We start from the raw sequence: 11,422 nt of genomic DNA, 5'->3' as shown, positions 1-11,422 counted from the left end.
ATGATCTTTACCATAATTATTGTATCAATGATTGTTGCAACGCCCACTCAAGCCATTATAATTAATTATCACAGTGTACATTGTATTGACTAGCCTCCTTCACAAGCTAGGCCTCAACTATAGAGGGCAATAAAAACATTGAAAAATAGGGTAATTATAGATTAAAACAGAGTTCTACTCTTCTACTCTAAAACATTGCTTTGACGTAATTTGCTGGGAAGATGCCCACTCTGTCCTCCATTTTCCCCTCCCACCAGTCGTCCACTGAGTCCGTCCGAGTAATCACCTTGATCACCTGACCTTTACGAAACTCTAGATCGCATCTCATCTCCGCTTTGAAGTTGTACAACGCTTGCACTCTGGGCAATTTGTCCCAGTCAGGCTCTTTGGCCAGTCGACTGTTGTACACTCGGTCTCTCGGATTCTTTATAATGGGACGAGGACGCGGAGCTTCTTTAGAACTAGAAGACCGACCAATGTTGAGCTTGAATCGATCTTTTAGTGAGGGTTTCGGTGGTCTTGGTTCGTGGTAGCGATGTGACTGTGCCTGGGAAGACCTTACTTTACCTTCATCGCTATCACTATCACTATTACTATCAACCCAAGCTGGGACGTTGTTTTTCTCTTCCTTCTTTTGTCCTCCACTTGACGGTTTCGACGTTTCTTTGGGTGTTGGGGAAGTGGGCGTGGCAGGTGTAGGATCAGAGTACTTGCTGAGCATATCGTCACGGACACCATCACACGCTCCTTTAACGGCAGCTTTTGTTGCTCTGCGACCAGTCTCTGATTGAGCAGCTTTCTTGCCTAGTCTTGCTCCAGCAGAGCCTGCTTTACTGCCAAGACTGGCCAGTGAGAACCCAAAGCCGCCACCGTCACCTGGAGCGGAGGAGAGGTCAAACAGTACCCAGCAAGGGTAATAGTACCAGTGGGTCAAAAAATACCACAAAACCTAAAATGGCTATTTAAGCTTTATAGTCTGACAATGTAAGAACTAGCCTTACCTTCAGACATGGTCACCTTCTCTATTCGTACTTGTACTCGTACTGTACTGATATGATATGAGGCGCTCTTAGCTTTGTTTCCTGCCTCTCTAGCTTTAACTACTCGAACTCGTACTCAAGCCGGCCGGCTGAGTTCTTTGTTGTGTGCTGATTCAGCAAAAAATTATTATGAACTTTGACCTCACCCACGTGGTAGAGAAAATGTCCAAGACAAAGAAGCTGAAGTCTCTTTCTGAGCAACTGAAGGATCTGAGCACTCCCCAGCCAGTGAGCTACCATCCTGACCAAGAAGACCAAGATGATTTCACAGCCGCTAAAGTAGTAGAGTTCTCGTATGAGGAAGAGCCATGGAGCTCGAAAAAGAGAAAGAAGGTTGTGGAAGAGTTCGATGATGATCCCAAATATTCTGGTAGAGCTATCAATAGGAGAGATCTACAGGACAGTGAAGGTGTGTCGTGTGTACCTCTGGGTGTATTTGCTTGATCTACTGCATTCGTTAAACTAATAAATTAAAATACATGATTGCGTAGAATCCAATGATGAACTTGATGAGCAATTTTCTGATGACGATGATGATCAAGAGCAATCTGACGTGGTGGACAGTGATGACGAATCTGACCAATCGGATGCCGAGGATGGAGACCACATGACAGACTCTGATGACCCTGAGCCCACCCCCTCCCAGGACCAACCTCAACACTCCATTGCTACAATATCTCTAGCTAGTTTGCAGGAGGACATTGAGAAGGGCAAGGCAGCCAAACACCAGCTAGGTAAGTACTCCACCATATGTATGTAGTCTTGTGCACTGTACATCTAGAATCTGCATGTAGATATTTTGTAAAGCAATTAGTAGCCTCTATTATACAATTATTGTAAAGTTCTCCAAAAGCTGACACATGTAGTACATCCAAACTTTACATACATGTAGCAATCAAATTAACCTGTTGTTTGGCTCTGTTTTGGAAGACTGGATTTTAAATTATACTACCATTAATTTTTATCTAAAAAGACCTCGCACATAACTACCTCTCAAGCGCTAGTATTTGCTTCACATTCACAGGGCTATGGGATGGTGTGCTTGAGGCAAGAATCAAACTGCACCGAGTATTGGTGGGGGTTAACAAACTGCCTCAGGAGGAGACACTGGAGGCATTCCTGACAGCAGGGGGAGAGGGGGTCCAGACAACACACAGTCAATGTAAGCAGAGAGATGGTTGCCATTTACAGTATCCTAATTATACAGTATCTAGCGTAGGAAATGTTCAATTCTGAGAAATTACGTTAGAGTTTCTAGTGAAGCATCTGTAAAATTTTGAATTTGTAGTAATTGTTCTCAGGTCAGAGTGTTTGTCACGATTTGATGGACGATTTGTTGGAACTGCAACGATCGCTGCTACTGAGGAACAGTGAGACCAGCTGTGTGGTAGGCGGGGCTAGTAACGATGGTGATGGTGACATGGGCAACGAGGAGATCCCTAGTGACAGTGATGATGAAGAGTTGGAGCCACCACCACCTGTTGTAGGGAGGAAGAGAGAGCGTCCAGAATGGGTGAGTATAATACATTAATTAATTAACCCGAGGCGCGTGGGCGGCCACGGGTTATAGTAGTCTGTCTGTTTGTCTGTTTGTTTGTTTGTTTGTAACGAGTATATCTACTCACCTGGATGCCATAGCACTGCATTTACAGCATAGATAGTCTTCACACAACAATATCTTGGTTTAAATAGTGGCAGATTTTGATGTTAAAGCTTCTTTGTCGAGTAAAAGCGAGCAAAAGCTAAGAAGCTTAAACTTGCCACGTGGCCTTGAGTCAAGGTACGAGATCACTTCAGCTGAAAATACGTAGTCAAGGCTTGATTACGTATTTTCAGCTGAAGTGATCCCGTACCAGGAACAATTGATAGTTTTGTCATGCGCACTATGAGCATAACCAAGCCCATCCACGTGGTTTTAATCATTATTGAAGACCTGTGAAAGCCTGAATTACAAGGACAGATCAGACTAGACTTCTTGGACCGAAGATATCAATATGCCCTTCTCTAAACCTTGTCCCCAATGTGGGGATGAGGTCCACATCAGGACACTGAGGTGTCCAAATTGCGACCATGTTCTGCGGAATAGTTAGTTTAGTTTTATTGCTCTTGAGTTGCTGTGCTAGCGCATGCTAGTCATACATGCTACATGCACTGCATTATGACTCTTCTGGTTTCTTTATTATCATGTCACCAGCCGAGGGTTTGCACTTTAGTGCTCTAGTTCTTATTAATTTTGCTCTTAATACAAAATTAATTTTACCTCCTGTGACCCAACCCACACCTCCTCTTACCTTATCCTACCCCCTGCTGTACTGCCCCCCTTAATTCTCTTACTGCTTGCTGTACTACCCCCCCCCCCCCACCCACAGGTGTGTGAGGATAGTTCGCTGGACTATGAAGGCTACTTGTCCAGTGTCCACACAGCATTCCAGGCATACAGAGATGAGACCATCGCCAAATGGAACACCAAGACAAGAATAGCCGGCGGAAAGGTCACCAGCAAGGTCAGTTGTCTTAGTTAATTACGACATCATTATGACAAAATATTTTTTCTCCTGCAGTCGTTCGTACAAGTGGACCAAACAGTTCTCTCACAAATAAAACACGTACGTTAAAAAGTCTGTCATTTTATAATACGTGTACGTGTACATTTTAATTTAACACTTTTTCTCTCTCCCATAGATTCTTGCTGACAAGCCACGCCTACTAAAGCGTACCCAGCTCAAGAGGTCCGTGTATCGTGTGCTTGGGACGTGTGAGGGAGCGGGCAAGGATACAACTGACCAATCAAATCAGAGTCGAGACGCTCACCTCAAGGATTATGATGAGGAGATTTTTGATGATGATGACTTTTACCATCAGGTTAGACCCTAAGACCTCATGCAGTGTCGCTACATTTAATTATTATATGGCGTAGGGCCTGTAAGCTAGTGCCTACAGTCTATAATATGCCTTTCAAGTAAGGTTCTGAACCTTTGGAGTTCGTACGTATTAACTAAGTATTATCAGAAGTGTACTCTTGGTATTTGTCAACACTGTAATGTATCAATCACTCCTGAATGTAGCCAAAATCCTTTATGATTAAGTACCAGGTTATAAATAATTATTAGATAATTAATTAAGCCTTAAAGTATGATTCTAAAGAGAATGCGTTCTCATGAATGTACTTATTGATGTTTGTATTGATCCACTGATTGGTGCAGTTGCTTCGAGAGCTGATAGAGCGTAAGATGGACACTAGCGAGGGTGGTGATCCCGTTGCCATGGGGAGGCAATGGTTACAGCTGCAGAAACTCAGAGCAAAGGCTAAGAAAGATGTGGACACACGAGCCAGCAAAGGACGCAAGATCAGGTGTGTACAGTAGCTAGCATTGAATTTCTGTTTTGATACCTCTAGCTAGCCTGTGGTACTAGCTAGGCCATCAGCCTCTGGCCTAGTCTCGCGGGCCATACTCCACAAATTGGTATACTACGTATGGTGTGACTACCGTATAGCGGATAATTTTCATGGGGTAAAAAATTCGTTTATCTGGAAAACGGTGATTTTCGTGAGTATAAATTTCGTTTAGTCTTGTTGCCTGCACTACATTCATACGTTATGATAAGCCACGTCTGTGTTAAAATTTCGTGAAGGTCAGCTTGCCCATGAAAATAACCCGCTATACGGTATAGACTGTAGCAAAAGCTTTAATTTCTCTGGCCGGTACGTGTACCTTGCTATAATACTGAGAGCTTAATTTTGTATAATGTTTGTATTAGCAATAATTAATAGACTGGAATTATGTGCTTTTCTCCATGCAGGTATAATGTACACCCGAAGCTGGCCAACTTCATGGTTCCCGTGGAAACAGGCACTATGTCAGATGTCACCAAGAACGATCTCTTCTCTTCTTTATTTGGAGCCCACCAACGAACACTAAGAACATGATTAGTCTATAATGATTATTGTTGACTTTTGTAAATTATTATGTAAAAGAATTCATAATAAAATTTAATTAGTAAAAGACATTGCATATTAATTTTCATTAATGACAAATAAAATAATTATAATTTTATAGCATGATCATCGGGTTGAATAATAATTATCATAATTATCTAACAGTTCCACTAATAATATTATAGAGTGTCTATTGACTGAACAGTCCATGTTGTGGGGAGGGGGAGTAGCCGGGTCGCTTGAATGCACTGCCACCGGCTGACCCCCCATGGCCAGGTGTGCGTGGGGAGAAGGGTGTGTGAGGTGTGCCAGGTGTGAAGGCAGCCTGAGGTGGTCCCTTTGGTGGCAAGTGAGCGGCAAATCCCATGGACGATTGACTCGAGCCTTGCTTGACGGCCATACAGATCACAAAGGTAGCTATGACGACCGCTAGTATCGTTATGACGATGACCATTACATACTTAAAGTCATCTGAGAATGGAGATTCTGTCGATACACGGTTCGAATTTGAGGGCATCGCCGCAGTAACTATTTGAAGGGGTGGTCCGGACAGTTCATCATGTGACATTAGTGTCACTAGAATGCTTGTTTCCTGCTGTGCTAGTGTGGTAGTGAAGGTTACTCGAACTGAATCTGATTGGTCGTCAGAGAAGGGATTATTGTCGAGGAGAGAGATACGATAGTTTGCCTCTGTGGGTGTGGGAGAGGAGATCCTCACGGCAGACACTGGGTACGGACTCACCACCTGTGTGTGTGGTGTGTGTGCGTGCATGGGAGAGTGTGTGTGTGTGTGTGTGTGTGTGTATGGGAGAGTGTGTGGTGTGTGGGAGTAGGAGCATACATTAAACATTCCCAGAAATGATTACATACAACATTGACCCAGCAAATGAAACATCTTTGAATAGGCATAACTTTAGGCATTGGTCCAATAACATTGGCTGTTTTGACGAAATCGGAAATTGTGGTTCATTGTAATTTGTGATTAGAGCATACATGTACCATTTGAACAGGCTCCTCGTTAGCTAAAAACTAGTTAGGCGCTGATACAGGCCTGAGGGTTAATTAAAATCAACGATTTTGGACAAGCATAACTCTAGTTACACAGTCAATTACTCTTTACTTCCATACATGTATATATAGATGAAGCTAGGGGATCCTATTAAAAGGCCACTGATTTATGCACAACCCTCACCTTGAGTTCCTGCAGCTGTTGAGGTAGACCAGTCACCTTGACATCAGCGAAGGTCTCCCCACTCCCGAGTCGAATCTTGTCACGGCTCAAAACAAACGCGGGTACAAAAGGAACCTTTGAACTCATCGAAAGCACTTCATACGACTTCAGCAAATCAAACACTCTTACTTGCAGCGACAAAGACAGTCTATCCGTGGTAGCAATCGTTTCACGAAATACCGCATCAGCAGGTCCAAGCTCACAGTAACTTTGGCCGTTGGTCGCATCAAAAATCGAATCAACTGTTATGTATTTTAAGGCAAATAGTGGATTATTGTTAGCCTCTTTTAGCTCTAGCTTGCACTGAAACGGTACTTGCTGTAGATAAGTGCTGCCTGAGGTGTTAGAATCGTTAGAGCAGGCAGGACTTGTGTACAGAGGAGAGAAGAGTTCGTTGTTGGAATGATAGAACTGCACTGGTATGCGATAAGATCCTAGCTCTGGTTTACGCTGAGCGTTGGTGAAAGTTGGTGTTAGGGAGGCTGAGAATTGGACGTGTTCAACTTTCGATACCGTTATCTCCGTGTGTGTGTCCACTGTACTGTAACTGCTGTGATACACAACTGCTCGTCCGGTCGATTTAGCCACACCCACCCCCGTCTTTGATTTTATTTGGAGCACCCCCTTTTCGCCGACTGACCACAGCCCGGTAGTTTCTTCCTTCAAATGCGTAGTGAAGCATATAGTACACCCAAGATGAACAGTAGCCAGCGACGGAAGAATAGCATAACCCACTTGTATGCGAACGTAATCAATGATGTGAGGATGAGAGGTGGTCCATATTTTGAGGATTGTATTTCCTTGTTTTGACGCTTTTATTGTGTAGGTGGAGTTTCCAGACTCAGGGGACATGCGTACGATATCAGAACGGCTGAGACGATGGGAGAGTGGGATGCTTGCGTACTTGAATTGACGTCCGATGTTGTCATGGAGATAGACTATGAACTCTGCCGAGTAGCCGAGTGGATAGGCGTGATCTTTAGAGGAGGGTGTGGCTTGTGCGAATGAGAGAGGGACAATCGATACACTGGATATCTGTCGAACCTGTACAGATAAAAAAGTAAACTGAAACGAGTCTTAATGCCATTCTACTTACATGTACATGTACGTAACTATTTTTATTAGACTAGAGTGGCTGCACGTTATAATTATGTAGAAAGATCAATAGAATGTTGTAGAATAGTAGCGGAATGAATTGCAGCGCTATAGTACATTATTCAAGAGATAGGGCACTATACGCAATCTAATTTGGCATCTATCACAGAAACAAAAACAAAGCTAATGGCAAATTATGAATTTCATTATAACAATTATTGTGGTAAGTTAGTACACTTCATGAAATCATGACTAAGGAACCTTAGCTGAAAGGGCCTGGGAAGAACACTGAACACTGAATTAAAACTATCACGAGAGGCTACTGTTACACACTTACCTCCACATGTACGACCACACTCTGATTGATTCCCATGCCCATTGCATCCGCAGTCACCATGACAACAGCGTGTCCGTTTACAGCAGCTGTACCGATCTCCCCCTCACTACTCACACGTATCACACTACTCCCACTCCCAACGCCCACGCTCTGCATCAGCTGATAACTCAATCGAGAGATTCCATCGCGATTCGTCACAATCTTTGCTTTCCCATTTTGAGGCAATAAAAAATGGCCGCCCATAGGTCGCAGTAACTCTAGAGGAGGTAAAACTCGAACCTGAACCTGATTTGTGAAAGTAGCCAGTTCCGGATCGCACATTCCAGTTCCACACTTGGCCGTGATCCGTACCACACTTTGTCCTGGATTGCGAGCACGTAGCATGGCGTCGAAATCTTGCTCTTCGTCCAACGAAACACTAGCCTCTTCGTAGACGGACGAGAGAACTAGTATGTCCATATTGCTAACCGACCAATGAAACGACAGCTCTGACGTCACACTCCCGAAAGAGAACGGGCTCTCGTTGTGCATTCCAATAGCATAAACGGCAATTTCTTCACCGGCGAGTAGTTTGGTTGATGGTACAAAAAGTTTGATTCCAGTTAGTTTGATAACGTGTACGTGGACTTCATCTTGCGAGTATGTAACCAGCTGCCCTGTGTTGGAGTCCAAGGTTTGGGCTTGACCTGTTACTATGGTAACACCGGGTGTAGCAGCTACGATTAGTCCAGTTTCGTCGACGGTAGCCACGGTGATATTTGATATGGTGTAGATGACAGTGCTGTGTGGTACAGGTCCTCCCGAGCTATGGATCTGCATTATAAATTTATGTATAATAATTATCTTTGCCAGAGCCAAACGTATAACTATGCCAAACGTTCACCTATGCTTGGAGGCATAGGCGAACGATAAATATGGTATAGCTGATGACTGTGTGTGTGTGTGTTGGAGGGGTTGAAACAAAAAAAATAAATTGTGAGAAACTGCCTTATCTGACCGTAGAATTGGGTAACCACCTCTCCTATTTTCATTAAATATTGCTTATAAAAATTGACAAATGGTTGCAGGAATAACTCTTACTGTAGTTAATTAGCTGTCTATTGGTAGGCTTCTTTTATACATGTATATTCAGACATCATAGAAAACACACAGACACAAACCACGAACAGAAAAGAAAAGGCAAACAGAGCCCGGCCTTGAGAGCCGAGAATGATGGGTTAAAGAGTCTTTCACGGTGCACCAACACTCCCCACTCATCTGTTGCATCCAGAAACACATACAACTAGCACACTGAATAAGCTATTCACTTGGGGCCATGCTGAATAATTATTGTATAAGCTATTTACATTTGAGGTATATTAAATGCTGACATAATTATCTTAGACTTGATATTGGCTGCTGCAGTACTTCAACTTAGCTTGTATGGCTGTGTACATTTTGTGTAAACTAAATCTGACCTTGAGGCTGTATTGGTTTTGTGGTGTAGTATCTGATAATGGGGATGGGTCTATGTGGCAAGCACAAAACAATCATTAACCTCTAATTTTGGTTCTTAGAATTAGCACTAGGCATATTTTGTCAGATGGTAGTGTGTGTGTGTGTGTGTGTGTGTGTGTGTGTGTGTGTGTGTGTGTGTCTATTCCGGCTGTTACTGCTCAACAGTTGCAATGCTATAACCATGCATGCACTAAAAGACTTCTCTCTGACAGTAAAATAAGCACGTACGAATAATTACGAATATTTAATTGGGCAGCTTATACCAACTATACGGTAACTTAATTACTGTACTGCCCCCCCCCCCCCCGGCCCAGCTGACCTGGAAGGTAGCTGTTGGTAGTAGTGTGATGTGCTCTGGGAATAGTTGCAGAGCATCAAATACTTGAACTTCTTTAGGCCAGCTACTCACGACACGACTGTTGGACGTGGCGTTAAACAGGAGGTGGGCAGTTCCCACGGCAACCCCAGTGACCTGGTACACAGCACTGTGGGAGGTCTGGTCATGTGATAAGGTAGAGAGGATCTGATTGGACGCTGGGGCCACTTTGATGTGCGAAGACTTAGGATTGGCTTGAAGATTCATTAATCTGTAAACACCGATCGGCAAAATTGACTAAAATTATATTTGGGTACCGACGACAAAAAGCTTCGTACAATGCTGCTCAGAACTACAAACTACATAGTGACAATGGTACAATTATATAGTGACATTGACCACACCCACCTGAGTTGGTCGACGGGGAAGGGCACTTGGCGACTATCCAACACCCTCACAAAGGCCAGTGAAGAATTGCCTAGTTGAAGTTTGTCTGTCACATGGACCTCGATACTGTACACACCCGCGACAATAACTGCTGAGCTGGCAGCTTTGTCTATCTCCAGGCAAAGATCTGTCAGCGATATCGTCATTAACCCCTCAAGCACAGGGGTTAAAGTGATCTGCCGTGTATCCGCAGTGTAGAGTGTGCTGGCAGGGGGGAGTGTCTTGGTCATGTGATCCACTCGGAAATGATCAGAGCCGTGGGTTATAGTGAGGGCGCCCTTGTTTAGAGGGTGATTGAAGAGCAGTATTTCGTTAGGTGTCAGTTCTGGTGGATTGCGAAGGAGGAGAGAAAGAGAGAAATTGACACCGGGAGAAAATGGCCCCTGTGTGTGTGGGGAGGGGGTGGATATAATATAAGTATAGTCTGGTGTGCAGTATAATCACATTGTGAGATTGTTTCATGTACATGTACATGTATGCGAGTAGTCTTACAACACATACATGTAATTGTAATGTTCAATGAAGCTAGGATTATACTGTCATGATGAGCACACACTAACCTGAGGAGATAGGATCTCCCTGGAGAGTACAGAGGGCAGGTACTGGTTGGAGGAAGCCGTGAGAACAGCTGCACCAGACACACCTCCCAGTATCACAGACAATAAAGCTGCACAAGTAAACACAACCAATATCACTAACGACAATGTGTGCCTGTAATCTATGTATGCCGAAAGAGCTAAATCAGAGTACCGAAATTCAAGCTATGGGCCCTCAAGCCATACAGCTAGCTACCCCAGCCCACCCCCCTTGATATCATGCATCACTTTACATGTATGTTCTGGTGATCCAATTTCAATGATCTTTGATTTTCGTTTGGCACACCAAAATTGAGAAAGCCCTTTTTTCCAAAATTAAACCATCGAAATTCAAGTAACGGCCGGGCTCTCAAAGCCAAAATTATCCACATTTATAGCTACCCCTACACACATGCATAACTCTTATTAAAAGTTGCTTACTTTTTGAGTCCTTGTGCTGTAGTGAGGAGGTCTGGGGGGTAGGTAGAGCATTCTGATTGGACGATTCCCACGTCCATTGCAGCGATGTGAAATTGTCGAACACCCTCCCTACATTGTCATACAGAGTTATTTCAAGGGTCAAAGGTCGTCCACTCCGCACAGGAAACTGCAGACAAAGCACAAGTGAATTACGTAAAAGCAAAAATCTTGTTTGAGTGTACGTACCTGAATATTGTGATTGTTGGTCTGAGTCAATAGAGGGCAGTCTGGCATATGACCAATCACTGGTCGTATTGTCATGGAAACAGGCTCGGCACAATAGATTCTGCAAGGACAAATGTAGCTCCACTATCACAAGAACGTGGTGTGGTTGCGTGGCTATAGTTGTTATGAAATCAAAACTGGCCTGTTTTCGACAAGTTCAGAGTCTTTTCCCGAAAATAGGAAATTATGGACTTGGGATTTGAACATACCATCTGAAAAGCCTCTCGCTAAGCTTTTAGAAA

The 11,422-nt window shown here is 43.7% G+C and overlaps 3 protein-coding genes across 4 annotated transcripts in view; 1 reads left to right on the top strand and 2 right to left on the bottom strand.

The window, feature by feature from the left end:
• Positions 1-65: 65 nt before the first annotated feature.
• LOC135333347 (SH3 domain-containing YSC84-like protein 1) lies at positions 66-1,158 on the bottom strand. The gene is made up of 2 exons (XM_064528325.1): positions 1,002-1,158; positions 66-876 (listed from the first exon to the last, which is right to left on the bottom strand). The coding sequence occupies exons 1-2, from the start codon at positions 1,009-1,011 to the stop codon at positions 188-190; spliced, it is 699 nt and encodes a 232-aa protein (XP_064384395.1). The 5' UTR covers positions 1,012-1,158; the 3' UTR covers positions 66-187.
• A 6-nt stretch (positions 1,159-1,164) lies between these two features.
• On the top strand, positions 1,165-5,103 carry LOC135333323 (protein AATF-like). Its single transcript, XM_064528290.1, has 9 exons — positions 1,165-1,449; positions 1,532-1,774; positions 2,065-2,202; positions 2,342-2,553; positions 3,410-3,544; positions 3,602-3,646; positions 3,723-3,902; positions 4,244-4,392; positions 4,842-5,103. The coding sequence occupies exons 1-9, from the start codon at positions 1,170-1,172 to the stop codon at positions 4,966-4,968; spliced, it is 1,509 nt and encodes a 502-aa protein (XP_064384360.1). The 5' UTR covers positions 1,165-1,169; the 3' UTR covers positions 4,969-5,103.
• LOC135333273 (nuclear pore membrane glycoprotein 210-like) overlaps positions 5,045-11,422 on the bottom strand; it is a 12,839-nt gene continuing 6,461 nt past the window's right edge. For both annotated transcript variants that reach the window (XM_064528200.1, XM_064528201.1), the window contains exons 13-20: positions 11,142-11,241; positions 10,917-11,082; positions 10,461-10,567; positions 9,862-10,283; positions 9,457-9,724; positions 7,641-8,453; positions 6,170-7,252; positions 5,045-5,722 (exon numbers count right to left, since the gene is read on the bottom strand). In XM_064528200.1, the coding sequence (XP_064384270.1) occupies positions 5,168-5,722; positions 6,170-7,252; positions 7,641-8,453; positions 9,457-9,724; positions 9,862-10,283; positions 10,461-10,567; positions 10,917-11,082; positions 11,142-11,241 (3,514 nt within the window). In that variant the 3' untranslated portion in view covers positions 5,045-5,167. The remainder of the gene's footprint in view (positions 5,723-6,169; positions 7,253-7,640; positions 8,454-9,456; positions 9,725-9,861; positions 10,284-10,460; positions 10,568-10,916; positions 11,083-11,141; positions 11,242-11,422) is intronic.

Source organism: Halichondria panicea, chromosome 3 (genome assembly GCF_963675165.1).
Source record: "Halichondria panicea chromosome 3, odHalPani1.1, whole genome shotgun sequence".
Taxonomy (NCBI): Eukaryota; Metazoa; Porifera; class Demospongiae; order Suberitida; family Halichondriidae; genus Halichondria; species Halichondria panicea.
The sequence above is the reverse complement of the archived record's forward strand: the minus strand, read 5'-3'. Positions and strand labels throughout refer to the sequence as shown.